The sequence below is a fragment of the Strigops habroptila genome, chromosome 3 (assembly GCF_004027225.2).
Source record: "Strigops habroptila isolate Jane chromosome 3, bStrHab1.2.pri, whole genome shotgun sequence".
Lineage (NCBI taxonomy): Eukaryota > Metazoa > Chordata > Aves > Psittaciformes > Psittacidae > Strigops > Strigops habroptila.
Window position 1 is genome coordinate 16,253,182 of NC_044279.2, and position 16,476 is coordinate 16,269,657.

At 43.2% G+C, this 16,476-nt stretch overlaps 1 protein-coding gene across 10 annotated transcripts in view; it reads right to left on the reverse strand.

Annotated features, from left to right (window-relative positions):
- Nucleotides 1–16,476, reverse strand: part of CELSR1 (cadherin EGF LAG seven-pass G-type receptor 1) — a 165,844-nt gene that overhangs the window by 4,174 nt on the left and 145,194 nt on the right. For 7 of the 10 annotated variants that reach the window (XM_030480073.2, XM_030480077.1, XM_030480074.1 and 4 more), the window contains exons 25-32: nucleotides 12,760–12,934; nucleotides 6,886–6,998; nucleotides 6,168–6,247; nucleotides 4,779–4,905; nucleotides 2,686–2,811; nucleotides 2,251–2,387; nucleotides 1,657–1,760; nucleotides 674–844 (exon numbers count right to left, since the gene is read on the reverse strand). In XM_030480073.2, the coding sequence (XP_030335933.1) occupies nucleotides 674–844; nucleotides 1,657–1,760; nucleotides 2,251–2,387; nucleotides 2,686–2,811; nucleotides 4,779–4,905; nucleotides 6,168–6,247; nucleotides 6,886–6,998; nucleotides 12,760–12,934 (1,033 nt within the window). The remainder of the gene's footprint in view (nucleotides 1–673; nucleotides 845–1,656; nucleotides 1,761–2,250; nucleotides 2,388–2,685; nucleotides 2,812–4,778; nucleotides 4,906–6,167; nucleotides 6,248–6,885; nucleotides 6,999–12,759; nucleotides 12,935–16,476) is intronic. The other 3 variants (XM_030480078.1, XM_030480076.1, XM_030480070.1) reach the window with 1 other exon arrangement.

Genomic DNA, 16,476 nt, shown 5'->3' on the forward strand with positions numbered 1-16,476 from the left:
CAGAGAGAAGTGTGAGGCAAACCTGCCCTCTCAGCTGGTGATCCCACCACCTCCTTCTGGAGGTTGGTTTCTAAAGGGCAAGAGCACCCACGACACCTTGTCCTGTGTCTGTGCAGAGTACGAGCACACAGCCTAGGTAGCTGTCAGTCAAACTGACTTATATTTAGGACAAGATGAACTATGCCTAGAAATGCCTGCACGCTGCCACACAGTACTGCTATTAGTAGCCAATGATCTCCAACTCTTTAAGGCCAGGACCTCCCCAACACTACTAAACCCACAAGCCTGTACTGCATGAGGAGAGGCAGGTATTTCTTCCCCTTGCCCCCAAAACCAGCTTGCTCCTCCTCTTCCTTCATATGAGACTTTTCTGGCTGGGTAGCATCATTCCCAAGTGCTGTGGGGACCCACCTGAAGAGCCCACTCTGCCTGAGCACCTTAAGTCACAGATTTGCTCAAGTATCCTTTCACTTGCGGTCAGCCACCCCTGTGAACAAGCCTTTGGGGTGAAAAAAAGTCTCTTAAGCTGAAGACAAGAAGTTTCCCCACAGAAGCAAGGCATAGCAAGCAGGGATGCTGTCTCAGCCACATGGTAGTCAGGCAAATTTGTCCCATCTGCTCCAAAGGTGCAGACTGGAATAAACCCATTGCTCTTCCCTTGTGCTGGGAGTACCTTTGGGTGTACTGTGGAGCGGGCCACGTTCATTATTTTTGGAAGTAGATGATGTGTTCCACTTTTTCTCTGTCTCAAGCCCATCTTCCTCACTGTCCGAAGAATGGGAGGAGGCATACGAGCTGCTGTGTTCATCAAGGGACAGTTCGCTGTCAGAGTCTGAATCGTGCTCTACAAATGCAGAAAGGAGAAACAGAGATGAGTGTGGAGAGGAGTTGAACAGAACTAGCTGACAAATGCACAAGGAGAAAGGAAAGGCAAGCATATGGTTCAGGCCATGCCAGGGATGAGCTCTTACATCCGTAAGTACACATAGGATCAATTCACAAGGGCTGTAGCATCCATCTAGTTAATATGGGAAGCGCAACTGCTTGGCTCAGATAGTGGGCAGGACCTTTTATGTGCATGGGAGGTGCAGAATAGAATGGGAGCACTTTCTGATATGCGGAACAGTAACTCTGTAGGATCTCAATCAACACAACACACAGGCAAACCAAGGTACCTTGAAATACCAAGCACTGCAAATGCACTTAAATAAATAAAAAACTGCCACAAGGCAACAAAATTAAACGTCAAGACCCAAATGAAAGGAAATCAGCCAACAGACACTTCTCATTTTCTTGTACAAAACACATAGCAGTAAAGGAGGATATTGCCTCAAGGTCTCAAACGTTAAAAGATCTCCAATTAATATCAAGAGCAACAGCACATAATTTGTGAGAAAGAAAAGGGACGCCAGAAACTGTCAACAGCTGTGACAGCTGTCAGATTAAAACTGAACCATCACAAGAAGCAGATACATGATATTTCTATTCCAGGATTCCCTTGTAAGGCAGCCACTGCATATCTCGCTATGCCAAGAGCGAAACGAGAATGAGACACACCAGGTCAGATTAACTATTCTTCCTGTTACAGAAGCCTTTGCAAAAAGTGCTGAGGAGGAGAAGGTGCACAACTGGGTCAAAGCACTTAGAAATTCTTACCATTGGATTTTGACGGATTCCTATGGAAAATCGAGGAATCTGCTTCAGTTTGACCAGCCCTTGCTTGACTTGAGGATCCACTGAGCTTATGAGCAGCCTCATCCCTTTGAGAATAAAAACAGAGGACAACTTTCTTGGTCACTTTAACGTTCTTAACAACAGGGCACACATGCAGATGAGATTCCTCCAGCCAAATGCAGACAGCTGCAGTGGATGCTAGCCAGCTTGATTGTCAATGTGGTCACTTCTACAGCAAGACACAGGTTATCCTAATGTAGCTGTCTGCCTTTGGCCACATGAATTATACTCTGAGAAAGCCCGAAGTTAATAAGCTAAATTGCACTCCTTGACACATGTCTGAATTTTAACAGGCAAGCAGCGCGGCCCATATCGTTAACATAACAGTTATGTTAACCACTGCACTGTTGGAACTCCCCACCAAAGATGCATGCAAAAGAAAATGAGAGTCACATAAACCAGAACGGTTAAAACATAAACCAAGCAGCATTTGAACCACAACATTTATGTTTTCCACAAGAGCAATGAAAAGAGAAAGGCAAGCACCTGAAAGCCATGCACCTGCCACCTGATTACCTGAGAATATAAGCAAGGTAGCTATTGTGGCTCTTGGCTGACCTGACGGTGCTTTCTAGGGAGACAGTGGATTCCCCAAGGGTTGTGCGATACATATTTGGCTCTTCTATATATGTGTTGTTACAGTTCAGAGAGCGCTGAAGGGAAAAAAAAAGACACAAAGCAATGTGAATGATCCTACCAAAAGCCCATATTACCCATGAATGTAAGTTTTGAAGGAACCAAGTGGGTTTTGATGATCAAAAGAATTCTTTACTCTCCAAAGTTCTAATTAAAACAGTAGTCAAAGCTTCTGAGAGAGGCCATCAGTAATCTTTGTACAAGTGACTGAAAGCAGTCACACAATTCTCTTAACTAAGGACAAGTCACCTGTAAGTTCATTTTAGGTAATGTCTACCAGTAAAAGGATGGTTCTTCCCAGTGTTTTTTCCTTACAGTTAATAATGTAGCTCTTGTTGCAGTGGAATCGTCTGGAAGAGGTTTCTTCCCGGTTAAAGTGTTCTTCAAGTGCTTCCTGACTTCTTTGTCAAATACACAGTGGAAGAAGAATATGAACAGCCCCTGGATCATTTTAGAGAGAAGAAGAATAAATGTAATTGATCCATTACTACCAAACTGCAAATACAGATACCGGAGAACAGCCATTCTGAAACAACCCCTGAATTCTAGTTTGTAGTCCATGATTTCAATAGCAGTAACTATTTTCTGTCTTTGACTGAAATGGTGTTGACTGATCTCCTAGGATTTCTTCATAATTGGCTTCTGAGTTCAAATGTGCATAAGGCCTGGGAAAACATATAAAATGATGTGTTCCTCCAAGATTTACAGATCTGAGCTTGTGGTAAGTGCCGCCCTCCCTCATCATTTGGGAAGAAACTGTCTTCTCCAAATACCCAATGGGGACCTCTGTGTCCCACCCACTGGAAGAGATTGCAGGGAGTTTCAGGGTTGTACTTGTACCAAGATTTTAGAGCTTTTACATGGACAATGAGACAAAATCAATAGCAGCACATAAAAACCATCATAGCCTTTAGTGAAAACCTCTGGAAATGGGGAACTTCTGTGGCAGGTGTCCTTAATACTGTTGCTAAGAGAACTTCAGAAAGCCTTCTGAGATGTGGAGAGATATTGTGGGCAGAGAGGTCCCAACTGTTGCCCTGTAAGTTCCTTGGTTCAGCCATACCTCCTGGTGGGAATATCATTAAAATCCCCAGGGCTGGGCAGTTGTTGGCTTCCAGAAACACACATTAACAGCTTCGCTGGGGGCAGGGGGCACGCATGTGCATGCCTTCAGATGTATTTGCTCCGAGGGAATTCATGCAGCTGCCAAATTATTATCAATTTTGGTTGCAGACATAGTATATAGAAGCCAATCACTCATGAAGTTGCAGCTGTACCAACATCACAAGATGATTTAGACAAAGCAATTGACTTAGAGTAACTTTCAACTTCAAGCTCACTTTCTAAACATTCAATCAAATGCGATCTTAGCTGGCATTAGCACTTTGGGATTATTCATTAATAAAACTCACATAAATGTCTCTTTAAAAATACAAGTTCAAAGAAGGCATTGACATGAAACGCCACATACCACTGTGCCTCTCTGGGCAAGTTTGGAGAATTCCAGCTGCTGGCTTCCCTCCCTCTCATCAGTTTTATATTTCATTTAATATAAATTAAATTGACTTGTGGAAGCCTGGTTTTACAGCCTGAGGAGGCATAGTTATTTCAGAGCACACCAGTTACAGTGGCAAAATAACCTTGCTCCGGGCTGGCCTATTTGGTGTGCTTCCAGGGCATGGACACTCATCTCTGGAGAAGAACCATCAGACTTCTTTTCTCCTTGGCTGCAATTTGTGGCTGTTGTGCTGCAGCTGACAAGAGTGTCCTGCTAGCAGTAGCTTGTCTTAATACTGCAGGCAGTTGCCATAACGGTTAATGCCATCCTTGGTCACATTCAAATCATGACCAACATGAAGCTTCATGACCATTTCCATGCCAGGTCTCCTACAAACAACTATTATTTTCTGCATCTTTAATCAACAAGTGTGTACACTAGGACAAGTAACCCATAAAATCCTAATGCAATGAGTTGTATTTGAAAACCATTATTTGACTCATTTCCTTAAACAGTAACTTAATTTGTGAAAGCCTTGAACTTGAAGCCATTCACTCTCAGCGAAATAAAAGTCTCTTGTTTGTGATAGCAACTGAACAACTGCTAACAGTGAGTACACAGAAGACAATAACAAAGATTTTGTCTCTAAAAAGACAGAAGTACAATTGTTTACTGTTATTTATCTGTCACAAGTTATAATAGTGGAGCACTTTAGAATGACTAAAAGTGAGAGATGTAATTACTCAACGTTATGGTTTTGGTAAAAAGAACCTTCTCCTTGAGAAAAGAGAGCAGTAATTTTAACAGCTCTGTTCTTCTAAGTCAGCTCACGTTTAGCAGGTTTTTGGAGGTCTGAGTGCAGTAGCATGCCCACCACAGTCTGCCACGGACAAGACACCATCCAACTTACCTGCAGGCAGCTGAAAATGGCAAAGAGATAGTGAAACATCATGACATCGCTGTTCACCGCCATCAGCCCCAGCAGCCACGTGGCACTGATGAGTAGCAAGAGCAGGAACGCCGTTCGCAGCCCAAAGCTGTAAAGCAAACACAGACATGACAAGATAAAAGAGACTAGCCCAACTTCCCTGCACTTCCTGGGTGGTGTCACGCGCCCAACAACTCGGCAACTGGAAAGGCCCTTTGGGAAAATCAGGGCAGTGTTCCCCAGCTCCCTGTTCCCAACTCTCTCACTGCTCTACCCAAAGACTTAGCATATTCAGCTAAAAAAGAAGGTGACTTCTTTTCAAGTTTGTTTCCAAGGTTTTCTTCAAACAGACCAGGCTCTTTGCCAAGCCCATGCTGTTCAGCCTTGTTGACTCTTAGGAAGAGATCTGGGTGGTAAATGGCCCACATACGTCTCATTTCTGTTTGTCAAGTTCACTCTCACATTCCTTCTCAACATTACAGCTCAAGGTTTTGGATCCAGAGCACTCAGGAGAATATTTGTTTACTTAAGAACATTATTTCCACAGATATTTTCAAAGGATGGCCACAATTCCAGTGGCAAAAGGTTTGTGTTATGAGTAACATACCTGCCATTAAGTAGCAATTATACTCCATTTGTTTAGGGAGATGTAAAAAAGAAATTTAAAGAAATTACCCAACAGCCAGGGCTGAATAAATAGCTAGAAGCAGCCTTTTGAAATCTCATACAGCTACCTATCTGAAAAAAATGAAACTAGAAAAGAGTCTGTCTTGCCACTAGCTAATCATGTTTCAGTTCACAGGTAAATTCTGAGCTTTGGGCAAAACAGACATTAATGGGAACAGGCTGCCACAGCAGCTCGGGAAGGCGGCAGGTTGCAGCTTGCAAGGCTTTCTGCTCATCCCATGGGGATGGGGCTGGGGGAGGCTGGCCCTCAGCATGGGAACCTCAATGGGTCTCTGCTATGACATGGCTGGTAACCCAGGCATTTGGGAGGGGAGACCTTTCTGAGCCATGGGTGAGCATGGGGACACCCAGAATTATGTCCACCTCAGCATGCCATGGGTGGAGGTGAAGTGACAGTGCAGCAGGGTGTGTGATGAAAGATCTGGAAGGACTGTAAAGATATCATCTGGAGACCAGACCTTTCCCTCTCCCCTTCCTTGTCCTGCCTACGCTTGCTGATGGTGCAGAGCATCACGGTGGAGGTTTAACAGAGCCTCCAAGGGAACCCCAGGAGTAGGTGCAGCTCCAATTGCTTCTGCCAAATATATTTTTTATTTCCCACTCCAACACTTCCTTTTAGGCAATTCCATCCCTTTATTATTCCTGGCCAGAACTTTTTTTACAGCTTTTTGAACCTGAACTTACACGACTCCAGTTTTTTCAAATGAGCGTTGCCTTCGCCTGCACGATGCCTTCATTGCTAGTATAAAGATGACAGTGTTTATCTGAAAGGGAAGTAGAAACAACAGCATGTATTCTTTCTGTACATTTGTTAGAGCTCAGTTTTCAATGAAAATGCATTTTTTATCCTAAAATGGTTCATGATGCCAAGAATATTTTTTCTTCGATTTACAGGTCTCTAAGTTCCAAGATTAACCTCCTTTCAAGCCAACATAGTCAAGAGCATCCTGAGACTTGATCTGGATGAAACCCAGTAAAATGGCCCCATGGAAAGAGGCTTGAATGAAAGATAAAAACTCAGGACGGCTGTCCTTGTCCAGACCAGAGTCCACACAGCCCAGCATCTTCTTTTAGCTGGGTCAAAGTGGAATATAAGAATATAGTAACAGAGCAAGTATATAGTGGCAATTGCTCTGAATACTCCTCAATGAAACAAAGCAAATGGGGAAAAATAAATAGGTTTCTGGCCATACAACGACCGCTTCACAAGCAATCTTCACACTGGCAAGCAGCCCCCTGATTTTCAGGAGCTCAGCTCATGCCTTATTTGTTTAAGCAAAAGAGACAAGCTCAAGTACAAGAATACAGTTGCTTCTCATTATGACTACTGTTTGACAAAACATAAAAGAAAAGGTAGCAGTAAGGAAAAGACAACTCCAGATGCCAACTCCACCATACTTACAACTACAACAATTATGATGGGCCCAGCAAAACTCCAGATAAGGGTGTCATGAACAGACAACCAGCAGAAATCAGGGTTCCCGTAACCTTGTGGATCCAGACCAACAGCAAGCCCTGGGTCACAACAAGGAGAGAAAGTACATCAGAAAGGTGCTGCTGAGATCTACATTTTCAAGTCACTGTCTAACAAACAAAATGACAATGGCAAAATGTGTTCAACAGGACAGTCTGGGAAGTCAGAATCAAGGCAAATATTGAAATAAAACTTCTGTAAATCAAAATCTTTACATTGGTCACTCCATATCAAAGAGTACTACAAGTTTTGCCTACTAGAAAAAAAGTCAGCTGCATAGAAATGACAGAAAATGCAAGTCCCAAATTAATTCTGTTTCAGCACAGTTTTACAGCCATACTCACACAGTGGGATGAAGCCTTGAGGGTGAGTGACATGTTGAGGAATTTCAATAAGCCTATGCAGCAGAATGACATGAATCATAACTGAGGAGATGTCAATACTACAAAAAATAAGTGCATTCTTACCCGCCGTGAGCTTGCTCTCACTAAAATAGCAACAGAAACAAAGGAACCTGGGAACTCACAGGAGTTAACTGCTTGAGCTCAGGTGGGATTCATTTTGAGCTGCCATCTCAGGTACCTCACCTTGCTTTCAGTGCTGTTTGAAATAGAGCTTGCTAATGCCCTCAAGGCAATTTTGTTGAGAACACACCTTTTATTGTTTTATTTTTCAAAGCTTGGACAATTCCAAGGGAGTCTCTGAGTCCAGCCCCCACCTGCTGATTTAGAGTGCTGTCTGATTTGGTGACCTACACCTCACCCATATGATGATGGACTGGAATTGCTGCCTTTGACCTGCAAAATCACAGAATTATAGAATGATTTAGGTTGGAAAAGGCCTTTAAGATCATTATGTCCAACCACTAACCTCTAACACTGCCAAGTCCACCTCCTCCACAGGACTTGTTCTCTAGACCCTCCAGCAGCTTTGTTGCCCTTCTCTGGACGTACTCCAGCACCTCAATGTCTTTCTTGTAGTGAGGGGCCCAGAACTGAACAGGATTTGAGATGCAGCCTCACCAGTGCCCAGTACAAGGGGTGATCACTGCCCTGGTCCTGCTGGCCATGCTATTGCTGATACAGGCCAGGATGCCGTTGGCCTTCTTGCCCACCTGGGCACAAGCTGGCTCATGTTCAGCTCCGTCAATCAGCACCCCCAGGTCCTTTTCCACCAAGCAGCTTTCCAGCCACTCTTCCCCAAGCCCGTAGCACTGCATGGGGCTGTTGTGACCCAAGTGCAGGACCTGGCACTTTGCCTTGCTGAACCTCCTACAATTGGCCTCAGCCCACCAATCCAGCCTGTCCAGATCCCTCTGCAGAGCCTTCCTACCCTCCAGCAGACCAACACTCCCACCCAACTTGGTGTCATCCCTGGCACCAACATCAGACTGATAGGCCTGTAGTTCCTCGATCTTCCTTCTGGCCCTTTTTGTGGATGGGTGTCACACTTGCTAACCTCCAGTCAACTGAGACCTCCATGGTTAGCCAGGGCTGCTGATAAATGATGGAAAGTGCCTCAGTGAGCACTTCTGCCAGCACTCTGGTTGTATGGGTCATCCCACCATGTTTCCATGATTGCATCTGTCTCATAGTTTTCCTGCTGCACAGTGGCTTTCAGCGCCTCCTGTCTGTTGCCCATGCTGCATACATTGGTGTAGATGCACTTCAGTTGGGCTATTGATCCTGCCACCTTTTTGGGGGGAGAAGCTCTAATTCCTGTGTGACCATTCTCAGGCACTTCTGTGGTTTCCAACACAATAACCACCCTCGCGTCTTTGCCATCATGTGGATCTCCATCCCCTACCTCCATTTAGATGGTGGAAAGAAGGACCTTGCTAACAAACCATCCCTCAAACATCAGCATGCCACCCCCAGGCTTATTTCTAGTGAGCCTGGTATTATCCCTTTCCCCCTTCAAATGTAGTTTAAAGCTCTTTCAGTAAGTTAAAGTCTTTCAAACTTATCAAAAGAGCTTTAAACTACATTTTGAAAGAGCTCTAACTCCTATGAAAGATCCTTTTTTCCCCTTTGAGTCAGGTGTACCCTGTCTGCAGAGGTCTTCCTTCTTCAAGACACAGAAATTGATCCCTACAAGGCCTATGGCCAATGACATATGGTAAACGGCTGCAGCATGTTGCCTGGGCATAGGGGCAACCTATTGCGTGGAGCATATGTCCTGACTCAATAAAGTGGCCAAGGCTGATGGCAGTGCTGTTCTCTGGAGGAATTCATGTGCATTAATGAACGCCTTTTTAAATTGAAGCCTGTGTGCTTGGATGAAAGACACTGAAAAAGGGAGAGGTAGCTGTGTTTCACTCTTGCTGCTTAAAGCTGGCCCACAGCCAATATTCACATCTGGTACAGGCCTATGGTCTATGAAAATTAAACTGGCAATTTGGCAAAGCAGAGGATATTGGATCTTTTTTCACTGAAATGTGGAATGAGATAGGACCGGTCTCCCTCCCTGCTCCCACTGGCCCTTCCACCACCCCCTTCAGAAGTTGCCATCTAGAAAGAGTTAGCCATAAATGATTAAGGGACCATAAAGTATTTTATACAGATGCAGTTCTATAGACACAGTCTGTTTCCCAGGACTTGATTTCCCCATTAGTGGGACTTAAACTACAGTTTGACCAAACGTCTGGCTCCAGGGGCAATTGGCATACAGAAACATTTTTTCACTCTCAAAATCCTACCCTGAAGTTCTCCATAAAACAAATGGGGCAAAATTGCAGTCTTTCAGGTCCATGGTTCAAATTTTACTGCAGTCAACAATATGTGAAATAACACCCTACCCAAAGGCAGAATTAACCCAATGCAATGACATACACAGAACTGTTCTGGCCCATGAGTGAAATGCTGCAGCCTGGCTGTCCTGAGCACACTGAGTGTGTGGGCTGTGTGACAGCTCACTGACGTTTGCAGGAGCAGGGGCTGGTCCTATGGCCAAGCATCCTGTGGGGACCAGCAGCCATCCCAGGACATGCCAAGAGCCTGCTGTGGGGAGGTGCTGCCGGAGGGGCAGGTTTTGACCCTTCTGAGCTCCTGCAGGCTCAGCAGCTGCCTGTGAGGTGACTGAGGCTCAGCCTCGCCTCTCTCCTGACTCAGCACCTTGCTCACTATTCGCAGCAGATAGCAGATTTGGAAAGTGACATTTGCTGGAGGTATTGGTTTTAGGGCTAAGTAGCAATCTGTTTTAACATGAGTACTGCAGTCTCCATGGCAAAGCAGTTATTGCACACATATGCCAACCAGTTAGCATGTTGCCACAAAGACATGAGGAACTGGAGGGGTCCTGCTGGGTGCCAAATCCAGCCCTTTGCTCCTGAGGCAAGCAAATCATAAAATGCCTTTCATAGACAGATCAAACTACATTTTAAAATAAGCAAGCTTAAAGCAAATTTAAAATGTTCCACTATCACTCTCCATGAAGAAATATTCCAGATCCACACTCTTTTGGATGGCCTTCTCCCAACTCCTATCCTACTTTTATTCATGGCATTTTGCTTTTCTGTGCTGTGACTAAATGTGGTGATTCTCTGTTGGAATGTTCCCTATGTAAACATTTTACTAAGCTTCCATCCCTCCAAAGGTGAAGGTTCCCTTCAGCAAGTAGCCCGGTCCCATCACAGATGCCTTAGGACCACTATGTCCCAGCTTGAAAGGAATGTCAGTTTGAACATGGAAAATACAAAAACTAAATAAACAAAACAGAGTAAAGCCACTGCTACTGCAGGTTCATTTTTTTTCAGGACAGCTATGATATTGATGAAATGGGCTAGATGATAGTTATCTTTCAAATAAAACAAAAAAGCCCTTTGGATGTCCAAGACTCACATTCCTTCCCATACCTAGACTTTTCCACTATTAAGAAACATACACAATCCTTCTCTCATAAAGTAATTTAAAAGAAATTGTCTTTAAGATGCATGTTATGAAGTTGGAGCCTTTTTACTGTTTAGATATTAAAATTTATAAAAGAAGCTTATTTCAAATATATACAGTAACAGAGTTATCCGGAGGCAAGAAATCCCACATTGTGCTATTTATGATGAAATAATTTTCTCTTCAGATGATTTCTAAACCGAGAAGGGCAAACTAAAGGCTTAGTTTGCTTTATTATTGTTTACAAAATCCTCTGACTTGCTCAGTAATAGGGATCTGACTTTTCATTTAAATGAACTGCAAATTCAATAGATTCAGAGATTACAGGAGACAGCATGGGACTGTAACTCACAGTTTTAAAAGTGCAAAATAGTTCCACACCAGAGATAACAATATTTAAGTAGAAAAATGTAAAAATGGTGTACTTGTAAGATTTAGATTGCATAATACTGCTGTTGAGAAGGTCTGAATTAATTTAAACTTCAGGAGAGAAACTAAACATGAAACACAAAATCCGTCTGACAAAATTCTTCTAAAAAGTTGTGTTCTGAAATGCGAATTGTTTATTGGTATTTAACGATACTTCTGCCAGAAATTATGCTGCCAATTACATGATTGCACTTAAATGTTTCTGAATATACTGCAGTAGTCCTGTGTGTACTGATAAAAGTTACACAGGTCTGAAACGTCTTAGAAGTTCAAAGACCATTTCCATTTAAAATGTCAGGAATATGTCTATAGCGGCAGAGCCTTCTGGATTGTGCCTTCTATTGTGTTCTGGATAAATTAATAGAAGCAGAAATTATTTACACATGAGGTGATATAGAAAAACTTAACCAGTTCTCCAGAGAGAGAACTGACCTCTACTAACCTATGCTGTGTTTTGGTATTACATTTTCTGAAGTCACACAGAAAAAGCCCCATACATTTTTAAGTCTAACTTGTTCCATAATATTTTTCCAAGTGTGATAGTTATTTGTTTGACCTGAGAGACATCTAAACCTCTGCCACTGCTGACAGTATGTTGTTATCTGTAAAAATAAAAGTAATTGGATAAAAGTTAACTGTCTGCCTATGATCTGGTTTCCCATATGGCAACAGATACATGCTGAAATAGTTGAACCAAAACCCGCACCAACTGTTCTGTGAAGCGCACTTCCCAAGGAGCTGTCTGCCTGAATTAACAAAGCTCCATGTGCTGCACTGGAAATGTCTGGTTGCAAAAATAAGCATGGCGAGGGTGGAGATGGATGTGCTCCTGTGGATCACTCTGGAACAGTTTAAAAGATTACTGCCTCCAGCTTTTCATTACTTTTTCTTAACTGGAAGTTATTGCCTTTGTATCTGAAATGAAGTAAAAGGCTGCTTGAGTACTCCCAGCGTGTTTTTAAGCCAAGTAAAACAGAACTGCTGAAATCCCTCCAGGGAACATTTACAGCTTGTTGAGGGTAGGCAATGGGAATGTCCAGTGAAGGGCAGTAAATGTCCTGTGGGCAGCACTGGTTTCTGAAGCCACTGCAGCTTCCTCCCTGAGAGACCATGTGGACATATCCTGAGGTACCAGCACAGGGAAGGAAAATTTCTGAAGGCTACTGGCAAAGTTGTTAAAATAAAAATACTGTTATTCCCAAGCAATGTTATCAAGTCCTGTTTTAACCTGGCTGCGATTATGTTTATATCATTGTAAAACTGTCAGTATCACTTCAACTGGGGCAGCAGACATTTGGTACACAGATCTGCCAAATTCATGCTGAGTTCTGCTACACATGAGTTGGTCTTGCCCTCATTCGGGAAAACACCGAAGTGACAGCAGTAGTTAAGTGCATCCATAGGTATCCTAGATGGGGTAACTTTCCTGAATCTGGCCAGTGAAGTTAGTAGGGAAGGGAAGATGTTTTGGGGTGGTTGAGGGTACCTGTTATGATGGCAGGAATGCCCCAGCCAACAACGTAGTAGAACCGCATGTGCCCGAAATTGATGTTCCTCACTTCGGTCAGCATCCGGTAGATGTGGAGCTGCTCCACAAACATCCACGCAAAGGTGCTCATGTAGAAATAGTGCAGGAGGATGGCAATCACGGTGCACACAAACTGCAGAAGGGAAAGTGCAGCAAGATTAGAGTTGCTCTTCAGAATCACAACCCGGTGAGTCACTGGCACCCTCGTGCAGCTAAAGGCAAGTGTAATAAAAAGGTTTTGGCAGAACAAATATACTGCCATTAATGAAGTTTTTCAGTTTCAGAAAAGCTCTTCATGTTGTGAAAACTTTATTTATTTATTTATTTATTTATTTAAATTATGTGGCCTGTTCTGTGTCTGGTTCAGCTCTATCCTATCAACCCATCATGCTTTTGGTCACTGGCCTTGCCCTCCGCATTCTGTGGCTAATTTCTCTGTATTTGCTCCAAAAGTGAGGATTTTGACTATTCTGACTGAATTCCTTCCGCTTGCAAGAGGGGCAGGGCTGACAGAGCCCCTGGTTCTTTTTCTTGGCGCAGAGCAGGAGGTGGGGATGCTCCTATGGAGGCTGCAGACCCTTTGCCTTGTCTCATATATGAGTCTTGCCTGCACAATGCCACTGCACTGAATTCAGCCACAGCGTGTTTAACTGCATCAGCTAAATTGGTCTCACTGCAAAGTCAACACATTGCTCCTGAGAACAGCCACCCTCAACCCTGCACTGACTCGGTGTCTCCCATTTTCACATCAAGGGCTATTCTATGGGGTTTTCTGCTACTTCATTCTTTCCAGAGAGAAAGGAAGTGTGCTATTTTGGTACAGCGTTATTTTGTTTCCAAGCAGGCCATGGTTTGTGCCTGATACTAGTAGATATAAAAGTACAAAGAAACTCTCCTTGTGTTTAGCAAGGCGGAGGGGAGCTGAGAGAAGATCTCAGGTCTTCAGTTTAGGACCAGCCCCTGACAAAGTCCTTCTTGCTCAGAAAAACTTCACTTCTGGTGACAGAAATCCATGAAGCTTCAGCCCAGGAAAAGTGAACACGCTGAACATGAGCAATGGGTGATCTGTAGACTTTAACCAAAGTCCTTTCTTTGAGGAATCTTCTTTTCAGTTCGATGAAATGTCTGCCTCACAAATAGGCAAAATTTTATGTGATCTTACTGTCTAACATAAGACCAGCAAACCATTTTGCCCCTGTGTCTGTGTCATAGGTCTGTAAAGGTCTGTTTCATCTACAGCTCATTTTCCGGGGCTCTCTTAAAAACAAAAAATACTGAAAAGCAAAAGCATGGATGCATCCATGGGGAAAGGTTTTAGCCATCTCTTTTGTCCCTGCAGCTCTGCCCTTCACTGATGAACCCTGCAGACCTTGAACATCTATACTTCATAAGTATATAAGTAAGTCATTATCATTGGACTAAAATGATACAGCCAGAAGTAGATCACCAACCTACTCGGCAGATCAATCTTTTACCTGATGTTGAAATTGGTGTATTTGACTAGAAAGTGGGAGTGTGGTTCCTACGCTCTACTGGCTCAAGAAGGGGTTTAACCCCCTTCTCATCCACTGCAGAAAACCAACCTAAACACCAGGCTGTAAGATATTCTGGGTCCAGAAATGCTCATCTCTACCCTTCTCTTGAGGCTGCACAACTTGCAGTCAGGCACATAAGTCACAAGGACAAACAGAAAGCAGGCTAGTGGTGGCTGGGCAGTTCATGTCTTTGGGTAGAAACAAGGGGATCTGGAACTTCCAGATCCAGGCTTGGATTTTGTTTTATCCTGAGTCAGCAGAACAAAGTGGACCACTCAGCTCTGCCAGGCTGAGAGCAGCAAAAATGAAGCACGTCCTGAAACCAAAGAGACCAAAGGTCCTTAAAGTGACTAGGAGTAACAGCTACAGTGAGCAAACTGGTAGCTGAAGTCATCTTTGTGACTAAATGGCCACCTTGAAACCTCTGACCTTCACAGGCTTGCATTTCTGTAGTATCTGTTAAGCACCTTTCCCTCCCAACTTCACAGTTTGATGGATGAAAACAGGAATGATCACAAGCATCTAACACCTGAATTGAAATCTCACAATTAACCTTCTCCTTGCAGAAGCAAAGCAAAGGGTTTTGCCAATGATCTCTTGATAAAACTTCAAAATGTTTTGCATTTTGTTTCGGAACCTTCTGTTCCCATGCAGCACTGACCCTGCTTCCATATTTTGGCATGACTTTTAGTGGGGTTTTTTCATGGTATAATGCTCAGAAACATAAGTTTCCCTGTTAAACTTTGCTGTGCAAAGGAATCGTACAAAGACCGCCAACTTTCTGGATTCACTTACTGCATCAGCTTTATTATAACACCAAGCATTATAGAAAATGCAGCTCACTGAATAAAAGACCTTTCTTCCCTCTAGGTAAGCAGGGCTTTTTTTGCTTCTACTCCCACATGCATATGAGTTGACTGCTGCCCTGAACATTACCTTTTTCAGGTAAGAAAAAAGAAAGAAAATAAATCACTTTCTATCAATAGTCCAGGGAAAGAGTAAAACCTCGCCCAGAAATGTGACTGTTAATTTACAGAAACCCATAAAAGCCAGGCTGGGTGCCAAGCAGCACAGCGTTATTTGTGCTCCAGCATTCTTTACCTCTTTATGTTCATCAGTGCATGACTCGTTAGACAACTCTCATTCCATACAGACAGATGAATAATTGTCTCAAGCAGACGTGGCTTACAGCCCTCCTAACTTCTCAAATGGACTGGGTAGGCTGTAAGGAGTGGCTTTCTGCTGTATGAAATATGTTCTGTAACTTAAAAATCTTTCTAAAAGTGGGTTAAAGCTTTGGGGTGTTTCATTGAGTCCTTGTAATAGTACAGCACATGATGACACCATGAGCCCCAAAGCATGAAAGTGAGAAGGAGCAAAAAGAGAACGATCTCACTAAGTACAACCATTACTATTTGCAGTATTGCTGTAATGAACTGTTTTACTACTCCTACAAACCTTTACCTGGTGCTTTGTGATATTACAAAAGGGATCTGGAAATGAGGAGCCATCATCTACTGCATAATTTTTTGGTAAGATTCTGCAGGGATGTGGGCTTGGCCCCCTGCTCCTCAGGATTCATGTCAGAGAACTGAAAGAGTATAAACTCTTTCACTCTTGCTAGTGAAATGCAGTGAAAAATGAGTGGTGTGCTCAAGAAGTCATGGGAAAGGTCAAGTTACACGGAGTGCTGTGGACCAAATGGCAAGGTGAGTTTATTTGAACCGAGACATATTAATATGCAAGCTTATATATTATGAAACAAAGACAACATGGGTCACACATGATTGGAGACCATGTCCCAGAGGGCAGGTCACTGCAGAAGATCTCACCATAGCAGCACATAAAGGAACAGAAATCCTGGTGCAGAGGAATATCAGAATATGGGACTGGACATGACACTAGTGGCTGGAAAGCTTTGTCTAGTTTAGCATTCACAATTTTTCAAAAGGTAAAGTGGGGAAAGAAAGCCCAGCGGAAAAAAAAAGCAAGAGAGTAACCTGAATCTTGGAAATTGAAGAATTTAAGCAGCTTAATTTTAGTTTTCCAAAAGAAATACTATTAAACAGAGGTTTCCTGGGAACACAATTTTTATAAGAGAGGTCTCTCAAATTTACTGGGGAAAGGTCTTGACAGCACT